Source organism: Arvicanthis niloticus, chromosome 29, assembly GCF_011762505.2.
Source record: "Arvicanthis niloticus isolate mArvNil1 chromosome 29, mArvNil1.pat.X, whole genome shotgun sequence".
Classification (NCBI taxonomy): Eukaryota; Metazoa; Chordata; class Mammalia; order Rodentia; family Muridae; genus Arvicanthis; species Arvicanthis niloticus.
In genome coordinates this window covers 19543141-19560546 of record NC_133437.1, presented here as the reverse complement: position 1 = coordinate 19560546, position 17406 = coordinate 19543141, and the positions used below count along the sequence as shown (strand labels likewise).

Below are 17406 nucleotides of genomic sequence, written 5' to 3'. Positions count from 1 at the left end.
CAGTGATGTCACCAGCAAACCCTGTCACCTTAGATAGCCTTGTGGATACACGCAAGACTGTCCTGATCACCAGCCAGCAATGGCAGTTTCCTGTGAGCAGTGTGCTCTGGCCCTGCCCCCAACTCTGAGCTTGAAAATGCCCCTTCTGCCGATCCTAACTCCAGTGTTCTCTTCGTTGTAAAGAATCTAAAAGCATAATTCTACAATGGACTCCTTTAGTTTCATGGCTCTGATCATGGGGTGAGACAAAAAAAGAGTAACATCTCTCAGTCTTCCTTGCTTCTAAAATATACAAATTCAGATCTTTAAAATTCTACTGCTACAACAGTCTCATTTATAAATGGACCTGAAGCTAAATTCCAGTTGTTAGGAGAAATGCCATTATTAGGCTAACGTAGAAATTGCAAATGGCTAGTGACATGTGGCTGCTGGGAAACAGTCTGTTCTCAGACCGTGGGATGACATTCGCATGACCTGTGTAAGGAGAGGGACTAGTCCAAACCATTCCCCACAGCGTGGGGCCTGAGAGTCTAATACCTAGCACCTTTAAAATCCTTTCCTTTGGCTAAAGAAATTTTAAAAATTGAACAGGGATGTGGTGCAAATGCCTTTAATCTAAACACACCAGAGGCAGAGGCAGGTAGATCTCTATGAGGCCAGCCTGGTCTACATAGCAAGTTCCAGGCCACTCATGGCTAATGAGACTCTTAAAAAAAATAAAATTAGCCGGGCGGTGGTAGTGCACGCCTTTAATCCCAGCACTTGGGAGGCAGAGGCAGGCGGATTTCTGAGTTCGAGGCCAGCCTGGTCTACAGAGAGTTCCAGGACAGCCAGGGCTACACAGAGAAACCCTGTCTTGAAAAACCAATAAATTAAATTAAATTAAAAAGCTACTTCCAGTTAAAATATAAAACAAAAAGTTACCTCCAGTTAAGCTAATTTTCTGTTGGGAATTTTAGAGAATTAAAATGAGTTCTCCGTCTAACTACAAAACAACTTGTAAAGTCTCTTAGAGTGCACCAGACGGCTCACATGCTTGGAAGCACAGATGGGTGAACTGCTCCCTCCAACCCCACTCAGCTCAAGCCTTTCAGGAGGGAAGGCAAGACCCCAAGCAGCCATACTGGCTGGCCCATTCAGAGAAGGAAAAATCCCTCAGAGGAAGATTAATAATCATACAAACGGGTGCCGTTCCCTGCCACTGGGAGTTTATCACAGGTACTGAGCTGTACCCCAGCCCTGGGTGGCAGTTTTTACCCCTAAGGGACCTAGAGGAAGGCAAACTGGGGCAGTACTGATTGTGGCCAAGTGGAGACAGGAGGCTGGGAGCACAATAACGAGATACATCCCAGGTGAATGAGAACACTCTTCAAGCATGGTGGGAGGAGGGTGCCGTATTTCATAGAAATAAGCCTGTGCTTAGGATTCTGTGAATGGGTCCCCACAGCATCCTGCTTCACTGCAGTCGTACCAGAGGGGAAAGCTGCTGGGTATGTCTTCTCATCTACACAGTGAGCGTGTCATCAGGTTGCTGAGTTGTGTGGCGTCTTTGGAGACAAGGTCTCAAGTAGCCTGGGATGGCCTAAAACTTGATATGTAGCCAGGATGACCTTGAACACCTGATTCTGCTTCTACTTAAGTGCAGGGATTACAGGAATGCATCACCATGAATCTCGAACAGCTGTGACGCATGCTGAATGCTCAGCAAACGTGTCACCATTTTACTAACTGGAAGCAGGGACAGGATAGGTGTCAGCACTCAGGGGACAGCTTGCAGACAGCTGGCCACGTGCATCTCATCTTGACCATTTCAATCTTGTATTTTTTTCCTTAATACTGTGTGTACACGTTAGTGCATACGTGGAAGTTGGAAGTTGCGGGAATTGCTTCTCTTCCCACCATGTGGGTAGGATCCTGACTGAACTCAAGTCTTCACACTTGGCAGCAGGCACCTTCACCTAAATAAGACACCTTGATGACACTGTTTATAAAGCAAGCACAGTACTGATACCTCACCGTGGAGCTGCTGCGTGTTTGGTACTGCTCAAGTGCCCAGAAAATACTAGTTGTCAGGTGTCAGCCGCGGCGGATATGTGGTGGGAGAAACCATAAGACAGGCAACAGGGCATGAAGTCCAGACCCAGGTCAACAGAGAAGGCTGGGATTAGCAAGCTCCTGGCAGAAGTTACTGAAATTCTGGGGAAATGAACCAGGAGCTGAATGTAGAAGATGGATCATAAAAACAAATCTCAAATACTTCAGGATGCTTCAGAAACTATCATTTATGTCCATGTCCAGATAGCCTTTCGAGTCTTCCTAGATTGTTCAAGGTAAAAAAAAAAAAAAAATTGAGGATGAAAGTTGAGTAAAAACTGTTTGGGAATTTGGTTCACACCTTTAGTTTCAGCAATCTTGGCTGAGGCAGATCTGCGTTTAAGTCCAGCCAGGTCTGCACAATGAGTTTCAGGACAGAAAAAACCTTAATATAAAGAATCACCATTTACTCTTCAAATGGTGAAACTTTCAGAACATTTTTAAAGGTTACTCACTCACCTATTTACTTGTGTCTTTGCTTACAAGGTACCTTCAATAATTTACTTTACTTGCTTTCTTATGCTCAAGTGCCAAGGATGACCCTAGTTTTCAAACTCACTCAGGAAAATAGAAGCTTTACAGAGCAAAAACAAAGAAAAACTCAAAAACAAAAAACTGGGGCTGGAAAGATGGCTCAATAGTTAGCAGCACTGACTGCTTCTTCTGAGAGGATCCAGGTTCAATTCCCAGCACCTATGTGGCAGCCCACAATTGTAGTTCCCAAACCTCACATCCAGACATACGTGCAAGCAAAATACCAATGAATATACATATTAAAAAAACCCAAGAGTATGTTGCAAAATTGAAAGTATTTCATGAAATTAATTTGTCAGTGTTATATATCAGTCAGAAACACATTTCTTTCCCAAGTCAAATGCAGAGATGTGTTCTAGAATGTACTTGGTTTTTATAAAATATAATGGTCAGATTGCCCTTCCAAACTTTTATTAAGGCATTTACATTTAATATACCTAAAAAAAAAAAGACCTTATCTCAACAAAACAAACAACTTTAGGAAAGCATGTTCCACCTCCAAAAGGAGGGACTTAAAAACGTCAAGGGCTGGGGGAAACCATATTTGGTTTTTGGGTGGTAGCTTAGCATGCAATAAGACATGAGACAAACACGGTGGGGTGCGAAGTGGCAAGTGTGAACAATGAGGAGTTCTCGACTTTCAGGGGTAGGCATTTCAGGAACTGGGCTGAAGAAGGGAAGGGAATGAGACCGGGGTTGACTTTAAGGCAGTGGGGCGGTGTGGCCTCTGGTGTCTCTTCTGGCTCAGGGGGAGGTCAGAATAGAGGCAAGCAACTATTCTCCCTAGGGACAGATGTCTTGATAAGGTATCAAGATGCAAGACAAGAAAATGGGACAATGCGCCTGTCACTGGGTCTGATCCAGGGAAAGATGATTTAAGTAAAAGGGTGCGCATTGCCTTGGGTTAGCCACATGAGGGACAGGAAAAGGGGTCTCTTGGGACTGGCCCGGTGTGGGTTCTATAGATGCTGAAGGCAGGGAGCCATGGAGTCAGTGATATTCAAGGTTCCTTTCTGAACATGGTGGTGCTGGGTCAAGATTATGTATCTGGAAAGGAGTGGAACGAGTTCCTGGATAACCTTATCCTTGTTTTCATGCCCCTTCCCCTGACAGGCTCGTGGTGTGATGAGTCTTTGGTGTTTAGAGAACCTTCTGGCTTAAAAAGCCTTCAGGACTAAGGCACTACTAGGAGGTAGCTGTAAGGACCATCCTGTGTACCCGAACCAGACTACTGGATTTGGGGGCACTGCCACGCCTGCACCCTATGGTTAGGTTTACACATGGAGCTGTTGTGCTACAGCGGGGCCTTGGGGATCACAGTCGTCGTTGTCGTCGTGGGTGTCCGGGTCTTCCTTGGGAAGCACAGGAGAGGATGGCGCCGGGACCTGTGCACTGGAGCTCGGACTGGAGCTCTGCTTCTTCATCCACTCACTCAGCGCTTCACGCTCCTCCAGTAGCTGGCAGCGCGCCTGCGCCAAGGACTGGGCCTCCTGCTGCAGAGCCTGGCGCTTGCGCTCCAGCTCGAGTTCCGCCTGCTTTAGGGCCGCCTCGCGCCGCTCCAGCTCCAGCTCGCGCCGGCTGCCCCGCATGGCCAGCGCGCCCATCTGCTGCAACAGGCGTGCCCAGTCGCCCTCGGCAGCCATGGTGGGGCTGGGCGGCGGCGGCGGCGGCGGCGGCGGCGGCGGCGGGCAGGACGCGGCGAGCGACGCGCTCGGAGCAGCGCTCTTCTTCAGCTCCCGCAGGTGCGCATCACTCAGGTGCCGCCACAGCGCCCGCGTCCACATCTGCAAGCTGGGGAGGCCGCCCACTTGCTCCCCGCACAGGCGGCAGGTGGCCCAGGCGCTCATCATCAGGTGCCTAGGCTGAGCCGGGTCCAGATGGAAGTAGCCCCAGGCCTCGGAGTATGATGGCCCCGCGGGCACAGGACAGGGGCCTCCCTGTTCTGCAGGGTCATCAGGCCACCTGTCTTCCATGGTGATCTTCAGGGCCTTTTCATTCTTCATTCCTTCTGCAGTGTCTGCATGGGGGTGGGGAGAGTAACAGTAATCATTACTGTAATACTGTAATACACACTGATCCTATAAACATTAGCTGAGGACAAACTACCTTTCTTTTGTGCTACAAACCTTGTGGATATGTTTTTTTTTTTCCTCCCCTCCTTAATACTAAACATTAAATGCCAATGTCTAAGAAAAGAATGTTAGAAATACCTAGTCCTTGTGCTAAGCGTTCTCTTCCGACCAAGTATCTCTGTGTACCACGTGTATCAAGAAACTGAGCTAAATGCTGGAGATGTAGTTTGGTAGCTTGCTTGCCCAGCATGCACGAGTGACTAGATTTGATCCCGGCACCACATACTGAGAGTGGGGATTATACAATGTACTTATAAGAAAACTGGTCATACAGGAAACCATAAGCTTTCGAAGTATGTACATTTTAGGAAGTAGGCATGTAAGGCAGAGCCTTTAGACGTGTGCCTTTACATTTGATGCTCGGCCAGGTCTCTCTCAATGACCTTGAGGTTCTGAACATCCTAGGTTCCAAAGTAGAAAGATGTGTACAGGATGCCTCGGGATGATATCGGAGTTTGTACGACACACACCCACAAGAAGTGCTGTGGAACAGCCTAGTTAGCAGGAAATGACTAGTGGATGCCTAGCGAGGCCCCTCTATTCCTGACCATTTCATAGGTACCAGCACATGCGCAAACAGTCTTTACTGCTCATCCTAACTAATGGCCCCTCTCATAGTAAGACAGAAAGGTTGACACTTCAGTTACAGGACTGGGGAAGAAATCTAATGGTGTATGCTTTGTCTGCTAAAGTATCTACACAAGAGGGACCCAAACACAGAGTCAGGACTGTAATCGCCAAGTCTCGAATACGTGTGTAGGCATCACAGGATGGGTGTGGAGATCAGATAACCTGCCTGTGGGATTGGTGTTCTCCTTCCATCTTTACAGGGGTTCTGGGGATTGAACTCGGGCCACCAGGCTCACATGGCAAGTACTTTACCTGCTGAGCCATCACACTGGCTCAATGACTAAGACAACTCACCCACACAACTCCCTGCCCCTCCACCCAAAAAAACTGTAAAAAGTGGCATTTGGAATAAGTTGGAACAAGTCGGAAATGGACCAGATTGTGTGGATCTAGACAAATATCTGAAAGTTAAACAGAATGCTCAAGACTTGTTGACTCTTCTGATGACTTATCTCAGGAAGCATCATGGCCACGGAGAGCCAAGCCTGGTGAGCCAGCCAGCGACTGCTCATTCTGCCAGGCTGAGGGGGGAGCAGTAGAGATTATAAAATTACAGAATCTTTTAAATCAATAAAACTGAAGACAAAGGCCAGGAAAATATAACATCTGTATATGTACATGATATGTATACAGGGAGAGATTTGGGTTCCCAATTTTACAAAACAAAAAATGGGCATAAAAGGCCAGAAATGACAGTGGGTTTTTCCAATACCCATTTCCCATGTTCAGACAGATCACAAACTAAAGATCAAAGTAATTTCAGAGTTAAACTATACTGTAAGTTATAGACACATGCAGAATATCCACCCGAAAGACATGAGCTCTAAGTTCTTTTTAGTAGCCCACTGAACCTTAATACAAAGGAATCAGCAGAGCACAGTGAAGAAAACAGCAAGAGCAACTAAGAAACTACCCAGATGTTAGAAATTAGACCACACATTTTCAAAAACAGTGGATTTTGAAAATCTTGAAGGAAATTTAAAAATCCCTAGAACCAAGTGAGTATGAAAGCAAAAGTCACCAGAAGCTCTGGGGTGCAGCCTAGGCAGCTTGAGGAGGGAAACTTATAGCTATGCATGCTTACATTAAAAATCCAGACAGGTCACAATAAATGGACCAGTGATGTACCCCGGGTCTAACAGATCAAGTCAAATGCCAAAGGAGTAGATGGCAGGAAGTTATGACAGGGACAGCAATAATGAAATTTAAGCTAAATGAGTAATATATAAAAACAAGTTCTTTGAAGAAAGAAAAACCTTAAGATTGAAAACCCTCCAGCCAATCTAACCAAAACAATGAGAGAATATCCCAGTTTATAAAACCAGAGGTGAACTGAAGGTTGTCACATCAGATGCTAACAAACCCTGTGAAATTAGCAAATATTTAAAATGTTTTCCAAAGTACTGTGAAACCTACAAGGAATGACTAAGTTCCCCGCTGCTTATGACCTGCCAGATCTAAGGGCAGGAGGAAATGAACAACTTCAACAGCCCTGGAACAGCCAATAGCATTAAGTCTCCAACAAAGGGGGGCCAGATCGCTGCTGAATTCTACCAAACATTTAAAAGAAGCTAATGCTGATGTGCTCAAAACCATTCCATAAAACAGAAAAGGCAACACCACTAAACTCTCTACAGAGGCAGCAGGTTCTCTGCCAAAATTGGATACGGACACAAGAGAGAAACTAAACTACAGACCAATATCCCTGGTTGCAACACGTGCTGAGGTGTGTTCTGTCCCTCATTCCTTCAAGGCGTTGTGGTAAAGGGATACTGAACTTTCTCAAAGGTCTTTCCTGTACCTATTGAAGTGATCATGTGGTTGACTTTAATTACTTTATGTATCTTACATGTATTGAGTTTTTATGTTAAATCATTCTTGCTATATATGGACAAAATAGTAGCCAATGCTATATACATAATGGGGAAACACTAAAAGCACTTTCTCTAAAGACGGTGCCCATCCTCTCTGCTCTTGTTCAGCAGAGTGGGGAAGGAGAGGGAAAGGCGGAACAAACAGGAAAAGTATTAGTGAGATTATTCATCAAATGACAGGATCTTGAAAAGACCCTCAGACCACCACCAGAAAACAGTTTAAGAAAGTAAGAGGAAAACAGACTCAGCATCCCAAATCAGTAGCTTTTCTACACACTAATAAAATTGCCAAGAAAAAAAAAAAAAAATCAAGGGGGAAAAATATCCCACTCTCAATACCAAAACAGAAACAAAACAAAAGCCCCAAAGCCTAAGGTGAAATGACCTCTATTAATAAAATAAAAACTAAAATATTGAAAAAAAATGAAGTAGACACTGAAGATAAGGAGTGCCCGGGCTATGGCTTAGCAGAATTAACACAGTGGGAATGGCTGTGTCATCAAGTTATCTACAGAGTCAATGCAATCACCTCCAAGAACTAGAGAACAAACACCCAACATTCATATGGACACAAAAGACTCTTAATAGTCAATTCAATGCAAAGCAAACCAGAACAGCACTGGAAGCACTGGCCTATACTACAGAACTACAGAGCCATAGAAACAAGACAGTGCAGTAGGTCCACAGACAGCTCTGTAGAACAGTGAGCAGAATGGAGGACTGATCGAGCAAACCCACAAGCTACAGCCACGCAATCTTTGACAAAGCTGCTGTACGTTACACTGTAAAAGAGACAGCCTCTTTAACAAGTGGTGCTAGGAAAACTGCATATCCACGTACAAAGAATGAAACTGGACCGTCTCTCACCGGGTGCACAAGTTCAATTCACAACACATCCAAGATCTTAGTATCCCTGGAGCTGCCAGAGGAAAACATTAAGACAAGTATAAGCTAGGACTTCAGAGAGGTCTATGGCACAGGAAACAATGCCAGAGCCAAAGACTGGAACTGCTTGAAGCTAAGGCTTCAGCACCACCAGGCAAACCGACACCAGAGTGAAGAAACCGCCTACAGGGGAAGAGAAAGGCGTTGTCAATTACACATCCAACAGGAGATTAATACCTGCAATCCATAATGAACTCCAAAAATTGCCAAAAAAGCATCCAGTTAATAAACTGAATGGAGATACAAATGGCCAGTTAATGTTTTGATGGCGTTCAACATACATTCACAGCCACTAAGGAAATTAAAACCGCTTTGAGCCTTACCTAAATCAAAATGGCTGTCATGAAGGAAACCACCAACAAATGGTGGCTATTTGTCTCCACATGGAGAAAAAGGCATCAATCCTTCTGTAAGGCTGTTGGGGATAGCTTTGCTCACGTGTGGAGTGTTGGGGAGGTTACTGAGAAAATCAATAGTGTATGATCTATCTGAATCACACGGGAGTATGCCTGAACAAGTCAAGGTCAACACAGCACAGAATGTTTGCACACCATGTTTCTTGCTGAACTATTCAGAATAGTCAAGACACAGAACCAGGAGCTGAAGAGACGACTTAGCAGTTAGGGGCACTAGGGGCACATATTGCTCTCACAGAGAACTTAAGTTCTCAGCCTCATCCTGTGCGACAACCAGCTCCCGGGGTACTTCTGTGTGTGCACGCACGCACACATGCACGCACGCACGCACACACACACACACACACACCCATATACACACAAGGAAAAAGGACCAGCTTAGATGTCTATCAACAGATGAGGTAGAGGACCACACACACAGACAAGTGACAATATGACATCACAGGAAAGTGGATGCAACCAAGAGCTGTATGTAGAGTGAATTACGCCTGACTCCGACAAATGCCACTTCCCCTTCACATACAGAAAGTAAAGTTTATACACAGTGTATGCATCTGTAGGACACGAATGTACAAAGAGAAAAAGAGTCTAAAGGGCTAGGGAGGGGACAAGAAAAGGGTAACGGAATTCACACATCATAGGAGCAGAAGGTAGAACCATTTAGGGGGCAAAGGAGACCAGCTAGATGGGGGGCGGGGGCAAGAGAAAGAACAAACTGTGGAGATACAGCTATGCACGGAGATGTCGGGGAAACCCACGTCTCCTCACCCAAGTATTCTAGAGAGTACACAGAACAAGATTGTATATTAGAAACAGTTTAATATCTAGCGTTATCTAAGATTTCCTATATATCCTATCTGTTAACTCCATTTCCTTCTGCCTTGATCTATCCTTCAGGGCTCTTTTTAATTACCAGACACAGGATGGGATGCTATTATAGTGACTATAATTTATTTCATAAATTTAAAATGATTTGATTACTGCTTTGCCATTCTGACAGGCATGTGAGCTTGTGAGGTGTTTTTTTTTTCCCCACTTGTGTGGAGGGTTCAGGGTCCCCACGGCTTATGCCCCTCTAACAGCGCCAGCGGTGACCCATCAAGGGTTTACACCCCTATGAGCTGCAAGCTGGGCTTCCTGTAAGTTCTGGGATGCTGAGAGATCACCAGGCACATGTGTGGTCTGCTGGAAGTTAAGGTGGGCACCGCAGGAGAACATGGGATTTTCACAGTACTCCTCACCTGAGAGTGGGGACAAGCAACACTACAGTGTGGGCCAGCACAGCTCTGCCCCTCCACGGTGGTGGAGAGGATATTCTTTGCCTGTCAGCCCTTTAATGTTGGAGGCCTTAACCAATGGAAGCCAGCATGGTATGGAACTGTTCCACCTTCTCAGTCCTCCAGAGTGGGCTGCATCCTGGCTCTAAGATGTGACTTTATATTAGGGTGGAACCCCGTCCATGCACCTGTCCAGCCCTGCAATACATACAAGCCCGAGCCTATTTCAGCTTCACCTGGAGCACAACAGAAAGCCCAGGTTCACCCACCTAGCTGCTCGTCGCCACAGAACACACCAAGAGTTCTCACAACGGGATTCTAGTTGTTTGTTTTGAGACAGGGTTTCTCTGTGTAGCCCTGGCTGTCCTTGAACTCAAAAATCTGCCTGCCTCTGCCTCCCAAGTGCTGGGATTAAAGGCATGCGCCACCACTGCCCAGCTGTCACAATGAGATTTTTAAAAAGCAAAAGATCCAATAGGAAACTAATCGAGAAACTTGGGTAGGCAAATGGCCTCAGGGCCAATTCAAATGTCTGTGGAAAGGCAGTTCTGTCAGGGAAACGCTATGCGGGCAAGAGACAAGGGTGTCATTTTACATCACCACCCTAACCAAGGTAGGCAAGCATAACCTTCAAAGTCGGGAAGGGGGCAGAAACGGGCACACTCGATTCCTACCAAGATCTGTGCGCTTTGAGGAAAGCCATCTGGAACTTTCTACATTAAACATAGAACTAAAGGTACCACAACATGAAGTCATATGTGGTAGGATAGTTATTTCATCATCATTTAGAATGGGAACTATAGCTGAGTACATAATGTCTGTGTAGCAGGGGATATTACTGCAGTCATTACAGGATGCGAAATCTGCCAGGTGTCCTAGAGGAAGGTTTTTTTTGGGGGGGGGGGCACTAGATACTGTAAAGTGTGTATAAAATCCCATCATTTCTAGAGAATACCAGATTACTACAGTGTCGTAAAGTGTTGTAAAGATAGATATTTAGGCTGGAGAGATGGCTCAGTGGTTAAGAGCACTACTAACTCTAACTGCTCTTCCAAAGGTCCCAAGTTCAATTCCCAGCAACCATATGCTGGCTCACAACCATCCGAAATGGGATCCGATGCCCTCTTCTGGTGTGTCTGAAGACAGCTACAATGTACTCATTCATATAAATAAAATAACTAAATCTTAAAAATAAAGATGCAGATGTTCTTTAATCATGATGTAGTTACATCCTAATGAACCCACCAGACAGAGAATACTGCAAGTAGAAGCTGGCTTTAATACAGTTAGCCTACCAGTCATGGCCCAGCACTGCAGTGCATTACGGAGCATCGGCCGTTTCCTCTCATGACGGCAAGGCTCCCAAGAGCTGCCGCCTGACATTTCTGCCCAGCTGCCCGTGCTGTGTGCTGCTAGCCAGGTCACGTGTCAAAATTCAAACTGTGGCTTCTACTGAATGCCTACCACTTGGACCCCATCGTAGTGCCCAAAACTCCTACATGGAGGCGTCTCCACAGATTTAGGCTAAGAAAGTAAGGAGACACACAACAGCTGGGGTGTCAGGCGATGGGAGAGGTGGAGGAGGGGAAGTATTAAAAAGCCAAAGAAACCCTCCAAGAAAGCATATGGGGTCTACGCCTACGCCTTACCACAATGTATGTGGCAAGATCGATATGGAAATAAAAAGCAACTTTTAATAAACAACCCTTGGCATCTCAGCTATGAGTTCAGGTGGGAACAGACACTAAGGAGGCTGGAGGAAGACAGTCTCAAGGGCAAGGCCTTTGCTGAGAGGAGACACCTGGAGAGCCACATGCACAGGGAGTTGCCATCTGGAGGGAGGACATGGTTCCCCTGTGCCTTGCTCAAGCAGGAGATTCTGTGACCACAAGAAACAGAGGATGTGACAGGATTAAGAGCTCAACCTGTTCCTCTGTTCGACAGAGCAGACACCTGGCTGCGTTTGCCATAGGTACATCTCTCTGAATTAAGATGGGGGCTGGCTAACCTCCCAGCATCATGCAGAGAACCAGAGAGGAGCGACTGGCACCCCTGCTCAGGTGCACCTGCACTGAGACTGCAGTGGCCGAGCAGCACTGTGGCATTCCTGGTGGACACCCAGGATGGAATCCTAAGAGAGTCATAATGCTCAAAGCAAACCAGAAAGAATCAGAGACCCAGGATATGGCTCCTCAAACTATTTTCACTTCCTACATGGACCTTCACATAGAGACAGACCTCACTCAGGTCCAGGAACGCTGAGAAGGTGGGCTAGCCCAGGCGGGGTGATGTCCACATCTCCATTAATTAGCACCAGATAACAATGCATAACCATTATTATGCAAAATAACTAGGCTTCTGAGTTCCTGTTTTAAAATTAAACACATTTAAACTACTTAAAGTACTGCTAGGATAAAATCAACTTACTAATGGACAATTTTGAGTCCAATTTCAGAGAGGAAAGTACGAGGTGAAAATACTAATTGCAAGCCTTCATGGTAAGGGAGACCACGGCTTCGGCACTGTGCCTCTAAACCTTCCCATGGCTGAACTTCACTTGGGGGGGTCTTCTCTGGAAGGAGTGATAACTGTCCGTGGGAGATAACAGATTCCCATGGTGGATCATCCCCACATTTGAGACTATCTCGAAGTTCACTAGAAACCTATCAAGTTAAATCCAGACTCCTCAGTATGACTTCCCCAAATACCAACACAGGCTGAAGGAAGCCATTAAAACCTGAAAATATGGAGCCATCAAGATGGCTCAGCAGGTAAAGGGACCTGTCACCAAGCCTGATGACCAGTGTTTGAACGCTGGGACTCACATGGTCGAAGCAGAGATTGTCCTGGCCTCTACACACATGGGCACTCACGAGTACACAAATGCAAAACTCTTAAACCTGTAACTATGGTCTTACACACTAATATGTATGACTATACAGGTATATTTATAGAACTATAAAATTTATTTTAAGACAAGCAGATGTACTATCTCTATTAATTCTTTTGTTGGTTACTTTGTTTGTGCTGCTGTAGACTGCACCCACTATCTCACACATGCTAGGCAAGTGCTCTACCACTGAGCTCCTGCCCTATAAATGGAGAAAGAAAAGAAAAAAGGAAGAAGACTGTTCTGTCTCAAACTCAGGACAAATGGCTGACTTAACATGTCAAGCAGACCATGGCCACTCGTCTCCATCAGCTTCCCCAACACCTGTTAAGAGTCCTGGCTCTTCTCAGTACCTAGCACCTTACCCTAGAGGCTCCTGCCCCAGGGCCGGACTTCCCTTCCCCCAGCCTCCACCTCCGCCTCCGATTTCTATACAACTTGGCCATTTTAGCTACTCAAGTCTCTTGGCCTCTTGCCCTCCTGGCTCTTAGTCCCTAGTGCCTCTCTCTTCCTCACTCCTCACTCAGGGATCCCTTCATTTAGGGCCTTCCAGCTGCCTCTGGCTGTGCTCTCAGGTCCACAATAAACTTTCTCAACCATCCCTAGGGGCAGGCACCATGGCTTCATTTTCCATTCACTCTAAAGCCTCCTGCTGTGACGAGCACCTTATTTCAGACCTACCTTGCTTTGTTTCATGCATATGGTCACTACAAACCACCCATGACTTATGTTTGCACACATAAGAACTGGGTAGGTTAGAGGCCGAAGAACCCAGGAACCAAGTGAGGTGCAGTCCCCTTTGTCCTTCTGTAGTCAAGGGCAATCACTTCAGTTGGATTTACCAGGCAGAGTAATAAACAGGGGTGTGTTGATTGAGCCTGGATCTAACGTGAAAAACTGACGTTATGAAATTCACAGATTATGTGGAGCGCTAACGGCACTTGCGTTTATCTCATCCAACAGTGGTTTGATTCAAAGCAAACATAATTGAGTAACTAGCCTTCAGGGCTGCAGTGCCAAGGAGCCATAATCCACTCACCTATCATCTGTCCAGTTCTGCTCACCTTATTAGTTTCCTGCCATGGACTCACATTCATAAACAGACCCAGACAACTAGAAAAATTATTAGCCTGAAGGCATCCGTGAAATTAAAAGCTGGTAAAGGGGTTGGAGAGATGGCTCAGTGGTCATGAGCGCTTGTTCTTCCACAGGACCAGAACTCCATTCCCAGCAACCAGGTCCAGCTGCTCCTCCTAATTGCCTGTAACCCCAGGTCTGTGGAACCTGACACCCGTTTCTACAGGCATCCTCGTGTATGCACACACCCGGTGGGAGTGTGAGCATGCACGTAAAAAAATGGCTAAGTCAGTAAAAATGACTGCAAAGTATTCTGAAACAAAGGGTTACGTGGGAAATATTCAGAAAAAAGGTTTTCCATGGGCTGTTAAGAAAAAACACACAAAAAGTACTGGACCCATAGCTATTTAGTGAAGCAAAAACACTACCTGAAAGCTTTAAGCTGAATTCAGCTATCCCTACCATTAGCTAAAAGCCACCAAAGCACTAGTAATGCATTTTAAAACAACGCGCTATGCGCCTTTGTTTCAGCTCTATATTAATATATATGTACATGTACATAAATCGCTTTTGTAACTTAAAAACATTTGAGAATTACCTGGTATGGATTCTTAAACACTTTTTAAAAGCCCCACAATTCCCTATGCTTTTTACGGTCACTTCCTTTGAACTATTTTGGAGGCTAAAGGGCGTACTAATAATATAGTACAAGAATTACCAGGAATGGTGGCCCATGCTTTTAATCCCAGCACTTGGGAAGCAGGTAGTCTCTGTGAGATCGAGGTCAGCCTGGTCTACACACAGGCCAGTTCCAGGTCTCCCATGGACACAGTGAGACCTTGTCTTTAATATCTCAATTTATGAAACTAATTCAACAGCTGTTCTAAACACCTTCTCTTTGGAGCTCAGCAATGTCAGGTACTTTTTTACTTCCAACGAAGGAAAACCCATTCCGTTCTTTTTAGTAACGCTTTGAGCCGGCCACAGAAGGCTTGCACAACCAAAGGCTCCAGTGTGCAGGGAAAGGATCCGCAAACTCTTTTGTTTGTGTCTAGTGGAGGAGGGGATTCTGGTTTACACCGGTTTTCTCCCCCGCACAGGTGGGAAACGTTAACCAAGTCCCCACGAGCGCTGGAGTCCCTGGTAGGCATCCAGCCAAAGGCTGGGCTCAAAGTCAGTCTTCACCCAAGACAACTTTATGGGGACAGTTTTTTCCCTCTCCCTCCGGAGAGGGTTAACCACAGAGAGCCAGGAAGCCCCAGATGGCTCTGGAAGCCCACAGGCTGGGCCTCTCCGCCAAGCCGGGGTGGCAGGTATCCCTCGCAGATCCCGGAGCACACGGCCTGGGGGCTCCCGGAGTCCCCACGGCCCCGCGTGGCGGTCCCCCGCACCCCTCCAGCCCGCGGACCCCCGAGACCACTGCAGCCCCCGGTGCCCCCGTGGTCGCTCCCGCTACGCCAGGCCGCCTAGCCCCAGCCAGCCACGCTCACCCGGACGCCGCGATGGTCGCCCCTCGCTTCCCCGCTCCTCGCAGACATTTTGTCCCGGACGGACGGAAAGAGCCGATTCCCCCTTAAAGACACAGCGCTCAATTCGCGCGTCTGGGGGCGTCCAGGGGGGCGGGGACGCGTGGTCTGGACGCCGGGGCGCCCCTGCTAAACCATCCGGTCCGGGAGGGGTTTAGAGTAACAGATGGAGAACTAGTTTAACGAATTGAAATTTGTTTTTTTGTTTTTTTGTTTTTAAATGGTGCAATACTAGCTCAGGGATGCCAGAACCGTTTTAACCGTGCCTCTGCACGTTTGCGTTAACCTTCCAAGACCTGCTTCAGCTGGTCCAGATCCTCAGCTGGGCACACTGCTCGCTCGCATTCTTTCAGTTTAAGGCCTCTGATGTGGCATAAGTCAGAAGTCCTTGCAATCAAGGTCTAAGGAGGAAAGGGTGTTAAAACCACCAGCACGGGGGACTACTTTTGTCTTCATTACAGTCAGCAACAGCGTCTGCGTGATTTACAACAATTACATCAGCCGCCAGCAGCTGCGTTCTAAAGCGGGTTTCTGGATTCCACGCTCCTGGTGGAAAGAGAAACCTTTTCAAGACCCGCCTGGATGAGAGCTTTGGGGCTTTGCAGGTTGAGGGGAAATCCTGCTGTGTAGCGGTTGCTGTCCCAGCCGTACAAATATTCCCCACCATACAGATTTTTAATCTACAAATAGTCGTAAGGAAGTGACTTGCCAAAGTCAATGCACCAGTTAGCTCTTACGCACAGCTGGCACATTCTGCCATTCTGCATTCATAAAATACAAGAACAAAACCCTCGCTAATTTGTTGCTTTTTAGCTTAGTGCTTTGGCGTGGTGGTGGTGGGTCTGTGCATGCATGGGTGCAGTGTCAGTGGAATCCAGAAGAGGGCGATGGATCAGTCCGTTCGTCCGTAACTGACTTTTTTTTTTTTTTTAAAACCCACTGAATCGCCTCTTTAGCCCACGTACTGCTCTGCTCACATTCTATTGGTCAAAGTAAGTCACATGAGTAATGGGCGCGAAGCCTTGCTAGCCAGAAGACAACAAGCAAAATAAAATAAAATAAAATAAAATAAAATAAAAAGTAAAAATAAAAGAAACAAGAAATTATTTTGTAAGTAAGACAGTCCATGTTAACTGCTTTGGTTCAAGTGGTTTACGAATGGAGGAGGTGCTGGGGATGAACCTTCGGCCTTGCTCATGTAGAACACGTTTTACCATGGATCAATTATTATAACCCTCCTTACGTTTTTGTTTGTTTGTTTTTTAACCTGATAGATTTATTTGTTGACGTTTTACTATGCCAAGAATTTCAGAGGAAAGAAAAATCTTGTTTGGTATCTCAAAAGGAATAATTTTGTAATGGAGAAATTCATTATTAGAGTCCCTACCCTTTTTTAAAGTTTGATTTAATTTTTTTTCATACAATATATTTTGATTGTTTTTTTTAAATCCAGCAAACCAGTTTTTTTTTAAAAAAAATTAGGATTCTCTAGAGTAACAGAATTTACAGAATGAATTTCTCTCTATATATATATATATAGAAACGGGAATTTTTAGAATGACTTACAGGCTGTGTTCCAGCTAATCCAACAGTGACCGCCTATGAACGGAAAGTCCAAGAATCCAGTAGCTGTTCAGCTCACAAGGCTGGATGTCTCCGCTGCTCTTCAGTAGAGGCTGTAATCCCGCAGAAGTGGGCTCTAATGTTGATGAGCTTGCCAGCAAGACTCGAGCAGAGACAAAGAGCAAAAGCTCACGGCTTCCATGTCCTTATATAGGCTTCCAGCAGAAGGCGTGGCCCAGATTAGAGGGTGGGTTTTTCAGGCTCAAAAGATTAAAGGTGTGTCTTCTTACCTCAAAGATTCTGATTAGTGCCGGGCGGTGGTGGTGCACGCCTTTAATCCCAGCACTTGGGAGGCAGAGGCAGGTGGATTTCTGAGTTCTGAGTTCGAGGCCAGCCTGCTCTACAGAGTGAGTTCCAGGACAGCCAGGGCTACATAGAGAAACACTGT

General features: G+C 46.1%; 1 protein-coding gene and 1 non-coding gene across 3 annotated transcripts; both read right to left on the bottom strand.

Moving 5' to 3' along the window:
* Positions 1-3022: 3022 nt before the first annotated feature.
* On the bottom strand, positions 3023-17111 carry Zbed3 (zinc finger BED-type containing 3). 2 transcript variants are annotated; one of them, XM_076927195.1, is made up of 2 exons: positions 16962-17111; positions 3023-4645 (listed from the first exon to the last, which is right to left on the bottom strand). In XM_076927195.1, the coding sequence occupies exon 2, from the start codon at positions 4629-4631 to the stop codon at positions 3903-3905; it is 729 nt and encodes a 242-aa protein (XP_076783310.1). In that variant the 5' UTR covers positions 4632-4645; positions 16962-17111; the 3' UTR covers positions 3023-3902. The 2 variants fall into 2 exon arrangements, with proteins under 2 accessions (XP_076783310.1, XP_076783309.1); XM_076927194.1 differs by lacking the exon at positions 16962-17111 and adding an exon at positions 15360-15517.
* Positions 9891-10027, bottom strand: LOC143440528 (small nucleolar RNA SNORA47). The gene has a single exon (XR_013108176.1). It is a non-coding gene; the product is annotated as a small nucleolar RNA SNORA47 (small nucleolar RNA).
* Positions 17112-17406: the final 295 nt, after the last annotated feature.